Consider the following 20,872-nt stretch of genomic DNA (forward strand, 5'->3'; position numbering starts at 1 on the left):
GTCATCACAGTAGGAAAAACTGTTTGCTGCTGATAGTCATTCTCAAGCCATCATTTTCCTTTCCACCATTGACTAGAGAGTTTTTCCACATAGAGAATTGTCTATATATCTAATCCACTATTTTAAATCAGGTCTCTTAGGTTGCAGTAGTAGTAGAAGACATGGCAGATTTCCTCCATGTCAGACTACTGCACCGTAATGCTTAACCTGAGTTTGGAGGGAGGGGAAATAACAGGTAAACTTGGATCTACACAGAAGCACTATATAGCATGAGAGACTCAGATTCAGTTCCTTCAGTGTACTACATAGAAACAAAGATACTGGCTCCAGACTGTCATTTTCACACCTGAAGGTGTTCTTACATTTTCCATTTAGGAGACTGTTGCGAAGAATCTGATCCACCTTCATTGCGATGTCTGAGACATTCTGAGCTATTGCTTGAATCCTCTCCATCAGGCCAGCTGCTGGATGGAACCTAGGAAAAGAAAAATATATATAATCCATGTTTCACTTTTGGTGGGCATCTCAGCTTGTCAGAAAGAGTGACGAAGGTACTCTGCTCCTGAAGCAATAGTTCTTCATAACAGAAAAGCCAACTACCAGAAAAGAACAACTTTGACAACTAGAAAGATGTTGGACCCAATTTTCATAATTTGCTACTTATAGGAAGAGTCTTATTTTTGGAGGACAGCAGGACCAGTGGCCAGTTTCTTTCTAGCCTTGCCTTCATCTTCTCCAAATGCTCTTTTTTTCTCCTTTGACCAATCTAATTTCTGAATTGCTTTCTCCCACACCCCATTTGAATGTCATTTTCAGATGGCTTCACTTCTTCTTCTTTTTTTTTTTAAAGCTACTTCAAACATAGATCTAAGAAAAAAATAAAATTCAGAACTATGTACCTCCAAATACATATGTTCTCTGGTACACTTCTCAGACAGGTATGACCATATAGACCATAGGGTCAAACTTGCATCATCATGGCGGCATCACGTGACATATCGGGACTTTTTTTCCCCTTCGCTGAACCGGGCATGGGCGTGGCCAGCACATGATGCATCTGGCCCAAAGTGAATTGGCTTCTATGTAACGTGAAACTCATTTGCCATCCCAAAGAGATAAGCCTATCAGCTGTTTCAGAATGGGCCATATTCCAATGGCATGCTAAGCCATAATTCTGTTCACAATTTGTTCACATTGAAGCTTTATAGAGATAAGCACATTTCAATGTCTTGTTGCCAGTTTGTTTTAAGCTTGCTGAGTTTATGATATGTTCCCTTTATTAATTCAAAGTAACTTTTGTATCCCACTCTTTGGTCACAGATACTGCAACATTTCAATGTAACATCTGGTTTATATCTTTGGACCCGATCTATAAACAATTGTTGCTAATTACGTACCATCCTTCATTTTAATGAAAAGGAAACACAAGCTATTAACTCACTACTGCAAGCAATGGTTTTTGCATTAAATCTGGTGGCCTCAAGCTTGTATTAATTTCATTGCACATTGCATTTCCAATTTGACTTAAAAATAAATCTTTTTTCATCTATAGAGAACATCCACCATCCCTTGCCCACTTTCTTTTATTTGCAGCAAGTTTTTTTTAAGTTCACTTGATAACAGTGAAGATCAATTTCTTCACTGCCAGAACATCCACAGGGAGACTAAAAAAAATACCAAGATGGTGGCTGAAACCATTGTCACATGGTCTTGATTACCATCTTGATTTTTCCAATATGCACAAATGCACACACATCCATCCATACACACCCCTCTGGTAGATGCTATGAGGGCATGTTTTCTTTGTATTTGTAGAGCAGTGAAGTAAGATTCCTGTTCTTTGTTTCAGGGCACGTCTATTATTAAGAGCACATGCTCCATCAATCTCAGTAAAGATAATGGTTCACGTAGCTTAACAACGATGTGACAATTGTCACAGATTCAACAATATTTCCCATGGAATTTCACATGAATCTCAAAACAGCATGAATTGGCTTTGTGGATCTGAAATGGATGTCTGCCTCTCAGCAAGGTGGCTTCAGTGAATGTGGAACTACTGAGATGATTACAAAGTCATATGACTAAGACTGAAACTTTTACTTAGGCACAAGGGGGTTTAGAAATAGCAAATTTAACCAATTCAACAGAACCATTCAATAATTTGTAAAGAAGCTCTAGGGGCTACTTTAAAGTTAAAGTGAAACTTCATGTTTTATTCAGATATATCCCATTGTTTACTGGGGATTGCTTCAGGATAACTGGGTGGTTTTTCTTTCACATTGTTCTTTCAGGGTGTAATGGAAAAAAAGAGCACAAATTGAATAGTTTCAAATTATATATTTGACTATATCTTAAAAATAAATGATGAGTGATTTGTTAAAAAAAATACATGGCATTCTAATAGTAAATCTTAGGGCAATTGTATTATTTTTAACTTGCCAAATGAAATACTGGATATTTCTTCAAAAGGCTGCAAGCCTTCTTGCCACATTTCCAGGGTGCAAGGCTCACTGAATACAATTTACTAATAAACAGTCCTAAGCAGGGCTACATGGAAAACCTAAGCATGCCTTTTACTCAATGTCTATGAAGATTCTCAATCATCCAGGTCATGGTTGCCCTAAAGGTTTGGCTTCTTCAGTTCAGTTCAGTTCAGTGGTTAAGATACATCGATGACACATTTGTTATTTGGCCCCATGGAAAAGAAAACCTAAACAATTTCCTAACACACCTAAACAGCACACACCCCAAAATCTAATTCACCATGGAAACGGAAACAAACAAACAACTACCATTCCTAGTTGTACTAATCTACAAAAAAACAGATGGCATACTAGGACACACCATATACCAGAAGAAAACACACACCAACCGCTACCTCAATGCCCAATCCCACCACCCAGAACAGATAAACTCTGTGGTCAAAACACTAATTGCTAGAACCAAACGCCTGGCAGACAAGACACACATAAAGACTGAACTATGCACCCTGACTAAAGTACCGACAGCCAACGGCTTCCACAAAAGCAAAATCACTGGCCTGATCCACAAAAACACACTGAGACATAATGGAGACCTAGAAGATGAACAGACCTATGGAACAGCTGTCCTGCCCTACATAAGAGGTACTACAGACAAAATCAGTAAGATACTACACAGGCATCACATCAAGACTGCCTTCAAAACAGACAGAAAAATAGCAGCCATCCTAAGAAACCCCAAAGATAAAATTGACCTGGAAAACCAAGGCAAATATGAAGTCCCCTGTGCATCATGCCCTGCCACATACATTGGACAGACCAATATAAGAATAAGCACCCGCCTGGATGAACACAAAAATGCAGTAAAAAAGCTGGCACACACTTCCTCACGAGTTCAATACATGAAAGCAACAGGTCATAGCATCGACTTCAATGGCACCAAAACCCTAGCCACTATAGAAAACCCCAGCCACAGAATTATCAGAGAAGCCATAGAGATTGAAAAAAGACCCGAAAGCATGAATAGAAGAGATGACTCCACCAGACTGTCAATTATTTGGAAGCCTGCACTCTCAAACAAAAAAATCTCCACACCACAAGCCAGGCAAACACCTGGGCACAAACAGATCCCCCCTGATACCTCCAGCTCAAACACACCCCAACCAGGCACCCAGATGAAACTTAGCTTCTTAATAAATGATAGCCATCCATTTACTCAGAGCCAAGCTGCACTAAAAGCCTCCAATACAGGAACACAATGTTGCCAGCCAATCAAGACAAAAAATGCCACAAAACAGACAGAAGATATTAGAAACACCAATCAAGCAGAACAGAGCAAACTCCAAGACCAATAAACACAGACCAAGACTCCCAACCAATCAGGATGAAGAAAAAACCATTCTGGCACAGCAGTAGGCTAGCACCAAATTTAAAACTGAAATGGCTGTGAAAGTCTGACTCACAGATGAACACAATACAGAAGCCTGATGATGGCAGATGAGATTCTGCCGAAATGTCGCTACAACTTTAAAAGCACAACTATAACGACGTGGGAAAATACCCGAACAAAGCTGAATACCATACACATACATACATACATACATACATACATACATACATACATACATACACACACACACACACACACACACACACACACATAAATAAACTGGGGGGAGGGGGAGGAATAAAGACAACTCTCCCAACACTGTACTTAGGATGTCTCAATTTTGATAATATCCAAAGCATTAGGCAATTATTACAATGCACACAACCAACTTAAGGCAGCTTTTCAGAATCAGAACCTGGACTACTATGTTCCTGGGCATCTCATGAACGAGCAGAAATGGTCTCTGTCCCATCAAGCTAAATGCAGCTCATCAACCGTATATTGTGGCTTGCCCAATATTTTTCTTCCTAGGTTAGCTTTTGTTGTTCCATAAGGCAGTAATACAAGGAGACTCATTTCTTCCATGTATTGACCATCATACATGGCTGACAGGCTACGTGATAGGTCACAAGCACTGCATTCCTTTTCTATTTCCTGTGACAGAAAATTTTCAATAAATAATTGAATCTAGAAGACCTGTAACAGATATCCATTCATCTCAACTTTATAAATTTCTAAAGGTTAAAATAAAGTTGAAGTGTCAGCCCTGGAGCCATTTTCTTCTGGCACCTTCAGGGCTGCCACAGTGGAGCTGAGTTGAGCTGTGGGAATGGGGAGCGGGAGGAAGAGATAGCTGGGGGATTGTAGCCATAATAAAATTCTTTCTTCTGAGAACCTAGAACTTTCCCACCAGGTGCAAGGAGGTGGGACCTGAGATCAAATGACCTTTGGACTGTGACCTGATTGGACCATGTGACAGACTACATGGGCAGGGGGAAAGAAAACTTTACTTTTAACTAGGGAGAAACCCAAGGGGGGCTTAGAGTCGGGTTTCCCCAGATGTGCCAATATGACATGCCTAATAAATCTATATTTTAAGGACCATGCTTGCCTTGGATTTTTGATTCCGTTGGGTGTGTTACTTGGAACCCTGACATAAAGGAGAGGAAAATTGTACATTGAGGAATGCAAGAGCCAAAAAACTCCTGAGAGTTATTCCTTTATTTATTTTTTATTTATTTATACATTTTGTCAAGCATGTATTAGATAACAAATATAATTAGAACATGATTATGATTACATGAAATAGGTACAAATAAAAGGTGCAAACATTAGGGCAGGGAGAGTAGGCACATTGGTGCGCTTATGCATGCCCCTTACAGATCTCTTAGGAATGAAGTGAGGTCAATAGTAGACAGTCTAAGGTTAAAGTTTGGGGGGTTGAGGAAGAAACCACAGAGTGAGATAGTACATTCCAGGCATTGACAACTCTTTGTTGCTGAAGTTGTATTTTCTGCAGTCGAGTTTGGAGCGGTTTACCTTAAGTTTGTATCTATGTTGTACTTGTGTATTGTTGTGATTGAAGCTGAAGTAGTCATTGACAGGTAGGACATTATAGCAGATAATTTTGTGTACTACGCTTAGGTCAGACCGAAGGTGGAGTAGTTCTAAGTTTTCTAAGCCCAAAATTTCAAGACTGGTGGTATGAGATATTATGTTGCAAGCAGAAGAGTGGTATACATTGATATCCAGAGTCAGCTAACATGAAACAAGATATCTACAATATGGATTTCAATCAAGGTAGACCTCTTAGCAGAGACAAAACTTAATAGGATGTGATGGAATGTAGTAGGCTGGATTCCCAGGAGGGAGTGTATTCCAGAGGAATAAGAGGCAGCTGAGTCCAAATATTTTATGTGACAGAAAGAGGGTAAAGACAGACACCCGCCTAACAGTTTTCAGAATATACACTGGATGTTGGCAGTAGAGTGCTTCAGTTTGGCAGATTCTGTTTATAAGTGTGGAACAATAAACAAATCTGCTTGAAAGAATCACAACTGCCTTTCTTGGATTTGAGTCCTGATATAGGATCACTGTATGAACCCACAGAATATTCAGCCTTTCCTGCAACTTTTCCACGGCACTGCCCTAATTTGCCCAAGCATTTCAATTTTTTATTTGTATGCTTTCCTTTCCTTTTTTTACTTAATTCTATGTTGCATAAGTTCAACAAACTGGGATGGATTTGAGTTTTATAAATGTTGTTGGTTGGACTATTGTAAAACTAGAACAGAAAAACTAGAACATTGGAATATCAGTAACAGTTGCACAGAGAAGCGATGAATAGGCAGTAAATTAATTTGGACATCAATAGTGCCATAAATATCTAAAAAGCTGTACTTTCCCCTACACAATGGGACAAGACTATAAGATTCAAAGGTTGGCCATCTCCAGTCAATGGAGTTCCTCATGAAAACCGAAGCGTTTATCCATCCTAAAAGGTAAATTGGAGGATCCCCAGAATAACAAGCATAGCTTTAAGGTGTAGCATTTAGTATAGAGATAGTATATGGTTCAGTAATGAATATGTTGGCCCAGTTCTACAAAAATCCCAGTTAAAATCTCAGCTCAGTTTTTGCTTTTCTGGGCAAACTGTCCTTCACTTACCTTGTCTAGTTTTCAGAGTGGCTTTCCTGAACTAGGGAAATCAGCTTAATAGGTTATGTATTAAATGTGTCTTATAGAGGGCAGTAGATGCCACACTGCCCCCCACCCCCCAGTCCTGCTTTTCTGAGAAAAAAATGGAGAAGGGCACTTTGTTCTAAAGAACAAAGAGGGCAAAGACAGATTAAGAGGTTGCACAGGAAATCTAAGGGGAAAAGAATAAAAATGCTAAATGAGTGTTTCAGGCACCTAATTATGTTTGGCATAGCTATCTTGAGTGCAGAAGATGGTTTCTGTACCCAAATGATAGTGATGCGTAAAAGATTGAGGTCTAACTTTAAAAACTAAAACACAATAGGAATGACGGATTAATCTGCTGAAAACATTTTCCAAAGTGTGGCATATATTAAATGGAATTTAATTGCTTCTGGGTTTCAGGGCAAATTTATCAAAGGAAGAAAAGAAAAGACAAAAATGAAGTCCTTGGACAATAAAATTCTAGCATATGAGGATCTTGTATGACCATGCTAGATAAAATATTAAGGTTGAAACTGATTCAAATTTGCTCAGCCAGGATGTTCACTTAAGCAAGTCATTCAGATTTACCTGCCGTATATATGGCAAGCCATATAAGTATGGCAAAACTGCACACTGCAGTACAGTCTGCATGGATATGGACAGCTATAAATGGATATCAAAAATAGGGAATTGGGCAGTCATGAATTTGAAGTAACATTTAGATCAGCGTTGATTTAAACATTTCTCCAAGAATGCACTTCCTATTTGGATTGAAACGTCTGAAGTGGGATAATGCAGAAAATCCTGTTTCTTTTTTCTTTGTAGGACTCTAAGACTTATTCATCTATTAAATGTATATTCCACCTATCTCACTTTGAAAAGCCACTATGGGTTACTATCAAGACTAAGCATCTGAAGCATATATCTAAGCTCACGAACCAGAGTGTAAAATGAAAGAGAATTATGTTTGCAAATGAGCAAAAATGTATAGTGTTATCTTAACATCATAATCATCATCATCATCATCATCATAACAACAACAATACCCATAACCATTACAAAAGTCTTCTGATTTCAAGTCCTTTCTGTTTAAGTGTTGGATTTGCTCCTGAACAGCTCGGTGAATCTGAAGCATGAAATTTAAAATACCTCAAGCCAAAACAAAACCCTTAAATTGTTCTACCTCTTATTTTGTGGGTTTTCACAGCTTGGCTCTTGATTTAAAAGCCTCACTTTGACAGCAACTAATTTATGGCTCATTATTAACCATTCATATTATTAGAGGAGAACTAGCTATCTGAACAAACTTCACCTCCCATTCCATCCAAAATCAGATTCCATTGCAAATGCAAAGCTTTTTCAAATAATGGGACAAGATGGACTCTTATATGTGGCATTAAGTAAACCAGCAATCCTATTACCACATATTTATTGGGACTTAACTATTGAGCTAACTGGTGTTAGATCCCACAAGAAGAAGAAGAAGAAGAAGAAGAAGAAGAAGAAGAAGAAGAAGAAGAAGAAGAAGAAGAAGAAGAAGGAGGAGGAGGAGGAGGAGGAGGAGGAGGAGGAGGAGGAGGAGGAGGAGGAGGAGGAGGAGGAGGAGGAGGAGGAGGAGGAGGAGAAGAAGAAGAAGAAGAAGAAGAAGAAGAAGAAGAAGAAGAAGAAGAAGAAGAAGAAGAAGAAGAAGAAGAAGAAGAAGAAGAAGAAGAAGAAGAAGAAGAAGAAGAAGAAGAAGAAGAAGAAGAAGAAGAAGAAGAAGAAGATCAAATAACCAAATTGTCTTCAGCAGTGAAGAAACTTTTTAGGTGGAAAATGAGTTATCCTTCTAAGGGGGCGTAATGATCAAAATTTTCAACTTGCTATAAAATCTGCATCTACTTAAGTCTTGTTCTACTACAGGTGGTAGTTTTATCTCCTATTCACACAAAGAGTTTCTTCCAGTTCTATTAACTGTCAGGTGTTTCTTTATCAAAAAGTACTAATTTGGAAGCAGATGTCTGGTCATCCTGCTCAATAGTCTTCTATTTCTACCAAATGAAGTCGTTGCATCACATAAGAAGCTCTTCTAGAACGTGAAATGTGCTGAGAAATATTTCTTTGGAAACAGATTTCAGTATTTGATACTGCTAAGAAGGCACAGGAAATAAGGCCCTCTCTGTAGCTATTTCAGAGTCACACTAGAACTCATCATCTTTAAAGTGTTTTTTTTGCATTTACACCTAAAATAGTTGCAAAATATTTTCTCTAGGCAAGTAATAACACAGTATGGAACCAATTTCTTTGACAATTTATATTTTCAAGTGTTTGAATGTTTCAAATAATTCAAAGAAAAAATGGCTGGCCAATGCTTGGGAATTCTTAGATACATGTATCTTGTGTCTTAATGTATATGTGTATGTATGTAGTTTCCTACTCCACAATTTGTTTCCCCTTCATTAACATCCATGCCCCATCATGAACTAAAATAACTTTTTGAGACCATATTGGATATTCAAACTCTAGGAAGATTATTTAATTTATCTGCAAGAAAATGTTGTTCCTCCTAACACAGAGATCCTGTTCTTCTGGCAAAGTTAAGGTAAGTATTGCTGGTGGAATGCTCTCTACCTAAAACCTCAATGTCAGTGAAGTCTTGCCAACTATTAGGTTCAAGGCAGCTACCCAGCACATGTATGTGCCTATGCTAGATGTTGCAAAATCTCTTCCTTACTTCTGAAGAACTGTAAATAAGGGAGCTGGCTGGCCAACCTCGCTCTAGCTAGCTTGACTAACACATTTTATTTGCTATTGCACTCATTGGTTGGTGAAAACAATGAGTGCAATAACTTTCTGGGTGAACAATATGCTATAAAATTGGATATATTTTATTGGGTTTCAATTTCAAATGCATTACAGCTGAGCAAAAAATAAATTGGTTCTACAATCAAACCCAGCTGACATCATGGGATCACAGATGTCCAGAGGGCTTTCAAACTAATATAGAATCCCCTGTGAAAGTGTCTTGTGCTCAAATCAAACCATAATCTAATAATGCTTGAAATATGATTCTTTACATATGGAAGTTTTGGTTGTGTACACATGCTCTGTGGTGGATTGATTTTTTTTTTGCTGGTGTTACCAAGTTCTATCTAGGTTATTTTTAAAAAGATGATAAAGGACTAATATAATATTCTTTACAGTTGGCAGAATTGTAAAAGTATTTATGAGTGATCTTGGCTGCTATTTTAATAGTATTTCTACTGTTTTTAATTAGGGTTGTTTTTATTTTTTTAACTTAATTTTAATTGTTAGCCAACCAGAATCATATATATGAGATGGGAAGCCCATATATTATATAATTAAATCAATAAATAAAATTCACAATGGAATGATCATACACAAATACCCATAAAAGCAGTTGCCAGTATTTCAGTTTCTGGAAGAGCTGCATTCCTGTCCTGTTAACACATTTTCTTAGTGCATCAGCAAACTACAGTAGCCATAGGAAAATAATAAATAATGCTTGTTTACACTTTTTTTCTAAAGCAATGATTTAAATCGCACCAAAACATTCTGGGAATTTGCCAGCTATTGAAATTAAGATAAATTACCCTTAGCTTCTTGCAAATGATTTTTTTTCCCTGGGATCTTAATAGCTAATAAAAATATAGTGTTTTTATTCCTGTGCATCAATACTGATTTTTTTATTCTTTTTCTTTTATATGTACTATATATTTCTAAATCTTGATTAAGATTCAGCCCACATGGAGTTTATAATCAGTATTTATCACATCTGAAAAACTCCCAGGAATATGAAGTTTCCTAATAGCACTTCATGTTCAATATAAGATGACTGGGAGTTAACTTTATAGCATGTGCAAACACACTAATTCAAATCTCCTTTGCTTTCCCTCATGTTTGCAGTTTTATCTCTTTACAATATCATCTTTATTGTCTCCAAGGTCAAACCCTATATATTCTCAGCCTAATCTGGTATTCTGAGCATCCCATTGACAAAAGCAGTGACTTTAGTCTATGGCAATGTAACTTGACTTAAAATATATATATTTTAAGATAGAACATGAGAGATACAGTGAAACTGAACTGCTCTAAAATACCATACATTCACGGGTCTCAGATTAACATATATCCTTTGCTTTCCTAATTAAGAAATGAAAGGTAATTTCAACTAATAGTTTGAAGTGAAGTACAACACTAAGATCTCTCCATGCGGCAACTTCAAAATGCCTCAACCTGATCTAATCCAACTTTCCTTTACCTGCTATCTTCCAGTTGAGTTGAAAATACATGCTCCATGATCCTTAGTTAGCACAGATTTGGATGCTGCCAGCTGGAATTCTGAGATGACTATCCCAGGATACTATTGGCCTGATTTAGGCACTAAATCCAAATATTAAGAAAACTTTGCTTCTCCAGCACAGAAAAAAATCACTTAAAAGCATGAGGACCCCATTATTTTGAAGATGTCAATTATTTTTCCTCCTCTCACTTATTTTCCCCAGAACTTCTAGTCCTAAAATAAACATATCTTGATCAAGAACCAATTTGGCGTAGTGGTTAAGGCACCAGGTTAGAAACCAGAAGATTATGTGTTCTAGTCCTGATTGAGAGCCAGATGGATGATGCTAGGCCAGTCATACCCTCTCAGCCCTAGGAAGCGGGCAAGGGCAAACCACTCTGGAATCTTGTCAAGAAAATTGCAGGGACTAGTCCAGATAGCCACCAAGAATGAATAATGACTTAAAGGCATAAAGTTTCTGCAGTTGTTTCTCCCTTTAACTTCCCTAGGTTATTTGGCTATTAGATCTTCTACACCAGGGGTGTCAAACTCTATTTAATTGAGGGTCGGATCAGGGTTGTGTTTGACCTTGGGGGCCAGGGTGGCCATCACCAGGGTGGGCATGGCCAGCTCAACATCACTTGTGTTGGGGCACCTGTGGTGGCCCAAGCACTCTCCCAGCAAAAATGAGCTCTGTTTTCACCTGCGACGCCCTCCTGCAACCCTCTGCCAGTGAAAACAGGGCTCAGGAGGGCCGCCCACAAGCCGCGGGCCTTGCAAGCTCTGTTTTTGCTGGCAGATGCACCATGGGCTGGTCCTTCACTGTTTCCAGGGCAGCTCCATGGGCCAGATCTAAGCACCTCGTGGGTCAGATCCAGCCACTGGGCCTTGAGTTTAACACCCCTGTCACTATTAAGAAGTCTAGGGTGAAATATGTAAATGGTTTGGATATTATTACAAAACCAGGCCAGGAATGATCCCAGTGAGCAGTTCATTATCAAATATTAATTCAGGGAGAAACGAACTTCTCTTATAATAAATGGTCTTTCAGTGTGGTGACATTTAAAACTGAGCACAATTCAGAAAGAGAAGAATGGAAGAAATGCTGAGGTACAGCCTCTCAACAAAGAAGGAAGTATATGTATTGTATGAAGTTTTTATCCATGGTTAATTGAACCACATCTTACTTAAGCAAACCAATTTTCTTCATTTGCACAATATATTGAACTATAAATTAATTATGTAGGTATGTATGTATATATGTGGTTTGGTGTTAGGCCAAAGATCAACAAAATGACACTGACTTTCAAATTTTTAAAAATGCATATTTAGAAAAGTAAGAATGACCTATCCCAAAGGAAATTTCCCAAAAGGCAACTGGACTTTCTTTCTTTTTTTCCCTTGAAAACGTTTAACTTCTGAAAGCTTCTGAAGCTTTTTGGATGAGAAGTAAAACATTTTCAAGGAAAAAAAAGCCCAAGAAAGTCCAGTTGCCTTTTGGAAAAGCACTTTTGGGACATCTGTTATCTGGATGATTGAGAATCTCCATAGACATTAAGAATGACTTAATTTTCAGGACACAATTAAATGTCAAGAATTCTGTCTTTTCACATGAAAACTTATGAGACTTGGAGTACTTGTAATTATTTATATACAAATTATTAGGAGGATATTCCACAAAAACATATCTGGCAAAGATGACTTATTCCTGTAATAGCTTCTAAATAGTTGGTTTGTGATTCAGTGTAACTTATGAACATAGCCAAAAGAATGGTTGGCAAGTGAAATAACCTTTGCTAAAAGCCATAAATGCACACATTCACTTTCAGAGTGATGCCTATGAAGTACAGTGAGCCTTTTTCATAAGAATTATTTGCAATGGTGGTTCTCCTTCATCCATGGAATAAACATTGGGCTTACTCTTGCGTCTACCTTTTTACATAACTAAAACAGAAACACCTAGCGATTGCTCTGTCAGAATTGCTTTGACAATGAGTAAGGAGTTTTATAGATGAAGATTTAGGTCTATACTTATGCCTGGCATACATGATTGATGAGTAATGTTCAAGTACTCTGAAGCATAATCTACTTTGGAACGGAATCCAGGTTGAGAATCAATAATATCAGTTCAGTTCTCTGGAAGTCAAAAATCTTTACATGGCTTCAGTCCACATGTCAATACAACTACAATCTTTGACTCCAAGGCCATTAGATTTGAGGGTTTTTATACTCCTGAAACAATGCTATTAAGAAAATGAAAATCTTCATGGAGACTCATATACGTTGCTCATTACCATTCTGACTTTTGTATTAATAACAGAACTGCACGGTTTGCATTACAACTACTACTTGCCCATGCATGAACTACACTCCAATTTTCTTGTATTATATTGAGCTGGATTTTTACATGGCAATACATATGCAAATCAGGCTAGTCTTTGCATGCGGGAGTTGATGTTTAAAGGAGCCTTCTCTCTGTGCTATTTATCTTGGTACTGATTGGAAACCTTTGATGGAAAAATGACACCCAAAGGCCAATCTGGAAATCAAGAAGGAGTTATTCACCCCACTTTTCTTTTAATTGCTATTTTAGATTAATATGCAGTTTCATCATCCACTGGTAATGTTCATGTTTCCTTGTGCTGTTTACTGCATGCAATGCAACCCTTTTAGAGACTAAACAGAACTGCAACATGTTACACAGATAGGAATATGGTAAGCAGGGAAAGTAGCACAGTTTGAGGGGAATACCATTTTGCAGTACTCGTTTTTTAAAAATATGCTTTAAACTATTTTTGTTGTATTTTAAAATATTTAAGTATTAGTGAGATAAATCTTAAATATGTTTATTTAATTAGTGTACAGTGATGGCATATTAGCCAGGAGACTACAATGTTAGCACAGTATAGTTGTTCGGCTGCCTAAGACTAGTTTGTTCAGTTCATGCTCACTATGGTGCACCACAGAAGCCAAACTAGCTACACAGTTCTGCAGCGTCATCTGGGGTTTTTCCCTCCACCAATGTTGCATCACGTTTGGGCACCAGTTGGGATCATACTTCTGCACAAAGCACCATTATTTTTCTCAAGTGGAACCCATTTATCTGCTTGCATGAAACGTGCTTTTGAATTGCTAGGTTGGCAGAAGATGAGGCAAGTGACGGGAGCTCACTCCAGCATGTGGTGCTAGGACTCAAACCACTGGAGCACAGAACGTCTCCAGCCACCATGCCTCTCTATATTTTAAATGAATGCATGTTACAATATTACAAGCTAAAGCCCTAACTTGGAAAAAAATTAAACAGGACGTTGTTGTAGCAAAATGAAACTTCGCTAATTCAATATTTCTTATCTATATATTTATAGAGATTTCATTTCTCTAACCCAAACAAATTTTAAATATATTGTTTATTCTTATGAGTAGTTCTAAACAATTAGGCTTCAATGAATAATGGTTTGCTGTTGTTTTTGAATAAGCGCTGTTTGCATGTGTTCCTGCAAATCCTGGGATTGTAAATTGCAACTTATCTGGATTGGAAAAGGCAAGGAAGGAAGAAAAATGCTAATGAGTCTCAATCTATAAACTATTTGAAACCTCTTTGGAGACCTCATATCACTGGGAAAGGAGGGCACTGAAGGAGCCAAAGTCAAGTTGCACATATGGATGAGAGTAGGACAACGACTAAAAAAGGTTAATAAAAAGTGAAGCACACACACTTATTTTCCCTAGATCAAATGACAGGAGAGGAAATTGAAAGTTAGTTGCGTCTTTTGCCCAATTTTTAATCCAGACGAAAGCAAATCTTTGCATACAACATACTTAGCCTCAATTGTTTTTAATCTCAACTGGCTTTAATCTCAACTGACTGGGTTTGCCAATATGTCTTGATAACCATTGCTTACAGATTTTACTATCTGGCTTCACCTAAAGCAGTGCCCTCCAATCTTTTGGCCACCAGGGACCGGTTCTGTGGAAAGAGGTTCTGCTGCGAACCAGAGTGGGTGGGTTTTGTGTGCTGCTTAGCACCCAGAGTGGATGGGGCGTTGATTGTTTGCATGGCCCAGTTTCTGGCATGCTGTGGACCAGTGCTGGTCTACAGGCTGACCTAAAGAACCAAGCCAAAACCTCAATAAACCACATGTACAAGTTGTATCACAGTAATGGACCCTGGGCAGCATTTCTCTGAAAAGCCACATATTTAAAGGGAAATGATATTAGCCAATCTTACAATCTCTTGAAAATGAGGGCTGAATGAAGCCCAGCCTGATACAGCATGAATCATCTTATCCAGAACAGTGAAAACTCAGATAAGTTTTCCTCCAGGAGGAAAAGAATCTAGTAAAGCTTATGTTATTCTGACCTATATTTATGCTTTCTTCAAAGGTTAATTTTGATCAGAATAGCTTGGAATACATTGCAATATTTTAATATCTGTTGGGCAATACTTCTATTATGACCAATCCAAATATTAAAAAGATCTGTTATAGTATGTTTGGTTTCCTAGTTCTCAGAAATGCTTCCCAGCTAGGAATTTGTGAGTTTCACTCAAAGCATTTACATTACAATCAGACTTCATGTTTTCAGTAACATGAAAGGGGATTGCAAACCATATTCTACTGAGTAATATGCCATATCTGCTTGCACTAATTCATTCAGCCTGCAATCTCCATCTTCAAAATGAGTTTAAAATGCAGAATCACAACTTCAGTTGCTCTACTCCAAACAATATGAATTGTGAATTAACAAAAATCCACCCTCTCACCATAAAAATCAAATCACTTGCTGCTGTTCCCCATTTTTTCATCATGTAGCCTTGGTTAACAAAAGATTAGCCAAAGGGAGGGAGGAGTAAAAAAAAAACAACCCACCCCAAATGCATCTGAAGGGCAGTTATATATGGGTGGGAAGGAAGGAAATAAAGTTAAAAAAAATGCAAACAATCAGTCCATTTTGCAACAATTATATCATCATAATAATTATAGTAGTAAATCCTGGTAGAGAAATTCAGAACGGTTACAATTATGATGACATGGCTGCAATTAAGCACTTTTCCGGAATGGCTGTGACCATAGTGTCATGTTGCTGGACTGGGGAAAATAGGCCCAGAATGAAGAACAAGTTCAAATTGTATAGGTATGAAACCAGAACCTTGAAAGTTGAGTAAAGCCACCCTGAACAAGGGCATACATTCAATTTTGCAGCTACTAAGATTGTTGGATGAACGGGCACAAAAACAGCCAGGGAAGTGATTGAAATCTGGGAAACCGGGCTCCTCATCAGTCAACAGGAGTGCTGGCTTACCACCAGCTTATCAAATACTTAGGAAGTGACAGCTTGGCAGCACAAGGAAACAACAGCCCATGACTTAATAGTCAGCCATCAACACCCAAATCAACAACTAAAAAGTCACACACAACAACAGGCATCATATAAATACCACACACAGAATAGCCCAAAGCACACAGTCTGCTAGAGAGAAATTTCCTGATGATGGACTCCAGCACAAATCTGAAAGCTTGGAAGATTAAACCTCTGATCCCAATGACCAATCCAGATTGGATCCTGCAACATTATCCTGGGACATGTATATTCTCCTTCATTCATGAAAGCCACTCTGTCTGCTTAAGTTAACTATGAAATGAGGTGGAGGAGAGGTTGCAAAAATTCCATTCATTGGAAAATAGATCACCCTTCCAAAACTTGTAAGAGTGCATCTTTGAGCATCGGGGCTCCCTTTGAAGCTAGTCTAGACATAGACATTGGTTTATAGAGTGTGGGGGCGGAGGGAATGGTCACAAGCAAGACATTTTGTTGGTGGAGTACCCAGAAGAGGTCAGGGATGTTTGTATATCTTTTAGTATTGTGGGAGCACAAAGTCTCAGTGGTTAAAGACCCTGAGCTTGTCAGCTAGAAAGCTGATAACCTGAGTTGAAGACCCAAGTGCCACATGATGGGGTGAGCTCCCATTCCTGTCCCATCTCCTGTCCATCTGGCAGTTCAAAAGCATGCAAATGTGAGTAGAGAAATAGGTACCACTTTGGTGGGAGGGTAACAGCATTCAGTGCACCTTGGTGTACAGTCATGCTGGCCACATGACCACAGAAGTGTCTTTGGACAATACTTGGCTCCCTTGGCTAGGAAAAATCCTTGAAAGCTTGTATTTTAGGCAGGAACTATTAAAGGTATTGGCTAAGAAGCAAGTTAGCATTTTTCTTCCTTCAGACCCAATACTGTTATCCTTGTTTTTCTGTTTGCTTTTGAATGCATTATTGTTTGCTTATAAAGTATGGTGTCATTATCTTTTTCTTTTTTTCTTTTCTTTTTGGTAGTTAAAGAAACATAATTTGAGGTTTATTTCCAATTGTTTAAAATCCTCTGGTACCACGATCCACAGTAAAGTTTTGTTAGAGCAACTTTCTGGAGAATACTTCCTTGCCTTAGTGAAATACTGCCCACCATTATTTTTTTATCAGAAAATGAACTGTGATTATTTTTCATGCAACTAGCCAATTATTACTTATGCACAATGTCAAGTGTTGCTGCCTAATCATTTCCTTCAGTGGGGTACATTTTCTGGTTCAAGGAAGATGCTGAGATCCTTATGTATTTTATATATTAGGTTATTGCTGTAGATATTGAGTTCAAAAGGCCATTCATATAACTCAAAATCTCAAGTACTGTTTAATAAAAGAGGGCTGCTGCTTTTCCCCATTATTAAGACCTAGATATAATCAAAGACAGTGGGGCTTTGCTTTTATAAACTTTCTCAGACAATTGTCTATTATGAATGGGATAGGATAGGCAGCGAACTAATGTTCCATTAGACTGATGTTTAAGGGCATGAATAGATCAAGAGGACAAGCATGGAAAGGCACACTGCCTCTCAATAGTTTATCTAAAGAGGGTCTATATACGGCAACAATTCAGAAGTGAAAAGATCAAAGCTGGCAGAAGACTAACAAAACATGTCTTCCTTTAAGTACAATACTGTGACTCATTATATGTAACCAGGAGTGAAGTCACTAACTACAATACTGAAACGAATGTATTAGATTTGTGAAATTAACTGATTCCTGGAAATAATTAAATATGAAGATTAATTGGCCACTTTATGGAGGCCATACATTACTATATAATCAAATAATTACACATCTTTATGCCAACAAAATTGCAAGCAATTCTGAGGACACAGCTGTCGGAGAGCACTCCATCCCTAACACAAAGGCTGCGCTAATCACTTCTAGCCTCTTCGCCTTCAGAAAACGCATTGTAGAATCTAGATATGTCACAATGGAGCTCGTATCACTTCAGGCATGCAGTAAATCTGATTAGGCACATGACTCTTGCAGCTACAGGAACATTCTGAATTTGCCCTTAGAGGAACAAAATTGTTCATATTTCTCCCAAAAACATAAATGCTTTTGAAATTTCAAAAACTAAACTAACTGCAACTAACTGAAGAGTAAGGTTTGGAAGTCAGTTGGAGTTGTATGTAGAAATCACTCGTTTAAATATTTAATTATAGTTTGTTTTAAATGCCTCTGCCTCTAAATACTTTTCAGGAAGCTTATGGACAAACACTAAACATTCAGAGTGAAAAAGAACTGGATAAACTATCTACTTCTACTTGTCAACAGGGTTCCAACATCACAGTATCATTCCTATTAATGCCTGAGTTATGTTTTGAAGTGGCTATAAATTTGAGAATAGAATGGGCCCTTCTTACAATAAGGATGGCCTCAAAGGACAAGTCCAGCTATGGTATATCATATTATTTTGTAAACTAAAAAAAAAATTGATGACCATATATCCCCACTGATTTCCAAGTTCTGGAGAACACTAAGAGAAAATAGCAAAAACCAGAGCTCCTCTCTAACATGAAAAATGACAGCAGTAAAAATATAAATTCTCCTCCTCTTGGTTATTAATTGTCATGTCCCACCATTTTTTCAAGGTGGTTTCTTTTTTTAATTTAAAAAAACTAACCAACATTGCTAATTGTATGAGTAAGCTTCACATTTGGCTTGGCCCAGTGAAAATGCTGGAAGAAATCTAAAACCCAATTGATTCAAGCCTGATTACAAGGTATGGCATGGCATGGCATATCATCACACTAATTATATTAGGGGAATGCAATGGCTCAGCAGGTGAGAACATTGAGCTTGTCAAGCTGGAAAGCTGACAGCTTGGGTTCGAGACCTAAGCACTGTACAAGCGCTGTTCCTGCCCCAGCTCCTGCTCACCTAGAAGTTTGAAAGCATGCAAATGTGAGTAGATAAATAGTTACCACTTCAGTAGAAAGGTAACATGTGCCTCTGCGTACAGTCATGCTGGCCACATTACCATGGAAGTGTCTTTGGACAACACTGGCTCCCTTGGCTAAGAAATAGAGATGAGCATTGCCCCTAGAGTAGGATAGGGGAAACCTTTACCTTTACTAATCACACTAACAAAATATATATAGTATGGATGAGCCGTCTTCCAGACCCTTAATTGAACTTCACATTCCAGATGTTAAGGCTGCTTCAAATTTTACTCTTTTTTTAATCAAGCAAATATATGAATGAGACAGATTTCTTTATCCAACATCCAGGGTTCTCTCTAGTTCTTTGTGTAATGTATGTGATAGCTGGACTCGTGCCATACGTCTCAGAGTAGCTGGTTATACTGCATGCGGCTAGCAAGTTGGTAAAATACCAATTATGGATTAGTATGAAGTGTGAATCGAGCAAACTGATTTCTACAATAAACCACAATTAACAAAATTTGACCTTAGCGTGGTGTGTGAATCCAGTCAGAGAGGAGTTCAGATACGCTGCTATGTAATATGCTAAACTGGCTTTGCCATGCCAGAAGACAAACAGCTTTGAAAGCTCCTGGGCTCAGAGCCATCTACACTTGACAATTCTCCAGGATTTCAACAGAGAATGGATTAAGCCCTGTTTCTCCAGTGCCCTCCTTATTGTCCTTATTGTAATTGCAGCAATAGTCATTCATCAACACTGCCTGAACTCAGAAACCCCCCATTATTCTATGCTGCTGCCTTAGGACTGTTGCCATGTTTCTACCCAGGATGTGAGTGCATCTGTGGGAAGTAATGGATGGCTCAGGAACCCCTCAAGGCTCCAGTCTCATTCTTCTTCATAGTGACATATTGAAAATGGGAAGCAACATTGATCTGGGATCTGCATTTAAGAAGCTCTACCTTCTGCAGAAAACCCATTTAGGATTAAGATGATGGCTATAGTATAGACTTAAGTTCAGAAGAAGAAACCAAATACCAGCAATATTAATTAGAAAAATCAAAAAGAAACTACCACTATCCAAAGAGCTGAAATTTTCTTGTCAGTCTCAGATTTCCTGGTCTCCGAAAGTAAAAGTTTCACAGCAAAGTCAAGGCTCAGTCATTTTATAAGATCTGGAGAAATCTATCTGCTATGTCCTATACTTTGCAAACTATTAGCGAGAGTGAGGGTTTGGCTTGGATTCTCTCTGTCCGCTAACAGAAGAACTGATAGATTTCAACTCAGCCAAAAACAGACACAAGCCAGCCAATAATGTATCTATCTAATCTAAAATTAGGAATAAGTCCTTGATAACTATTAATTCCAAGAAGGTACCAGGTATGAAAGAACAAGTCAAAGTCAGAAAGAATAGCAACTAACAAACCACAAATTTGTTTGTCAAAATAGCTCCAGTGAGTTAGCCAGTGGCAACCTGAAAATCAGGAGGAAAAATCTATCACATCTCTCCCAGACTTCAAATTAGTTGTGTAAAGAAGTTTGACACTATGCCCTGTTTTTTACATAGGATTTTGCATCTTAAAATTTGGATTCCTTTTCTAAATTGGAAGTCATTATTAACGCCAAGTGAACCCTGTGATTCTCAAAAGGCAAAGAACCATCCCAATGGTTTGAAGCTACACTCTGTCCATGGTAACATATTTCATTTTATAATTAACTTTTCTAGTTCCATACACTTTTCTTCATCCAGGCACGTTGGCTTTTTTTTTTTTACTTCTTATGTAACACAAGACCT

General features: G+C 38.0%; 1 protein-coding gene across 2 annotated transcripts in view; it reads right to left on the reverse strand.

Annotated features, from left to right (window-relative positions):
- The window catches only part of MGAT5B (alpha-1,6-mannosylglycoprotein 6-beta-N-acetylglucosaminyltransferase B), a 256,643-nt gene that overhangs the window by 122,613 nt on the left and 113,158 nt on the right, over positions 1-20,872 (reverse strand). For both annotated transcript variants that reach the window (XM_026667540.2, XM_087955715.1), the window contains exon 4: positions 363-475. In XM_026667540.2, coding sequence (XP_026523325.2) covers positions 363-475 — 113 coding nt within the window. The remainder of the gene's footprint in view (positions 1-362; positions 476-20,872) is intronic.

The sequence above is a fragment of the Notechis scutatus genome, chromosome 2 (genome assembly GCF_049901735.1).
Source record: "Notechis scutatus isolate UNSWTSFEM ecotype Mainland chromosome 2, rNotScu1.2, whole genome shotgun sequence".
Classification (NCBI taxonomy): domain Eukaryota; kingdom Metazoa; phylum Chordata; class Lepidosauria; order Squamata; family Elapidae; genus Notechis; species Notechis scutatus.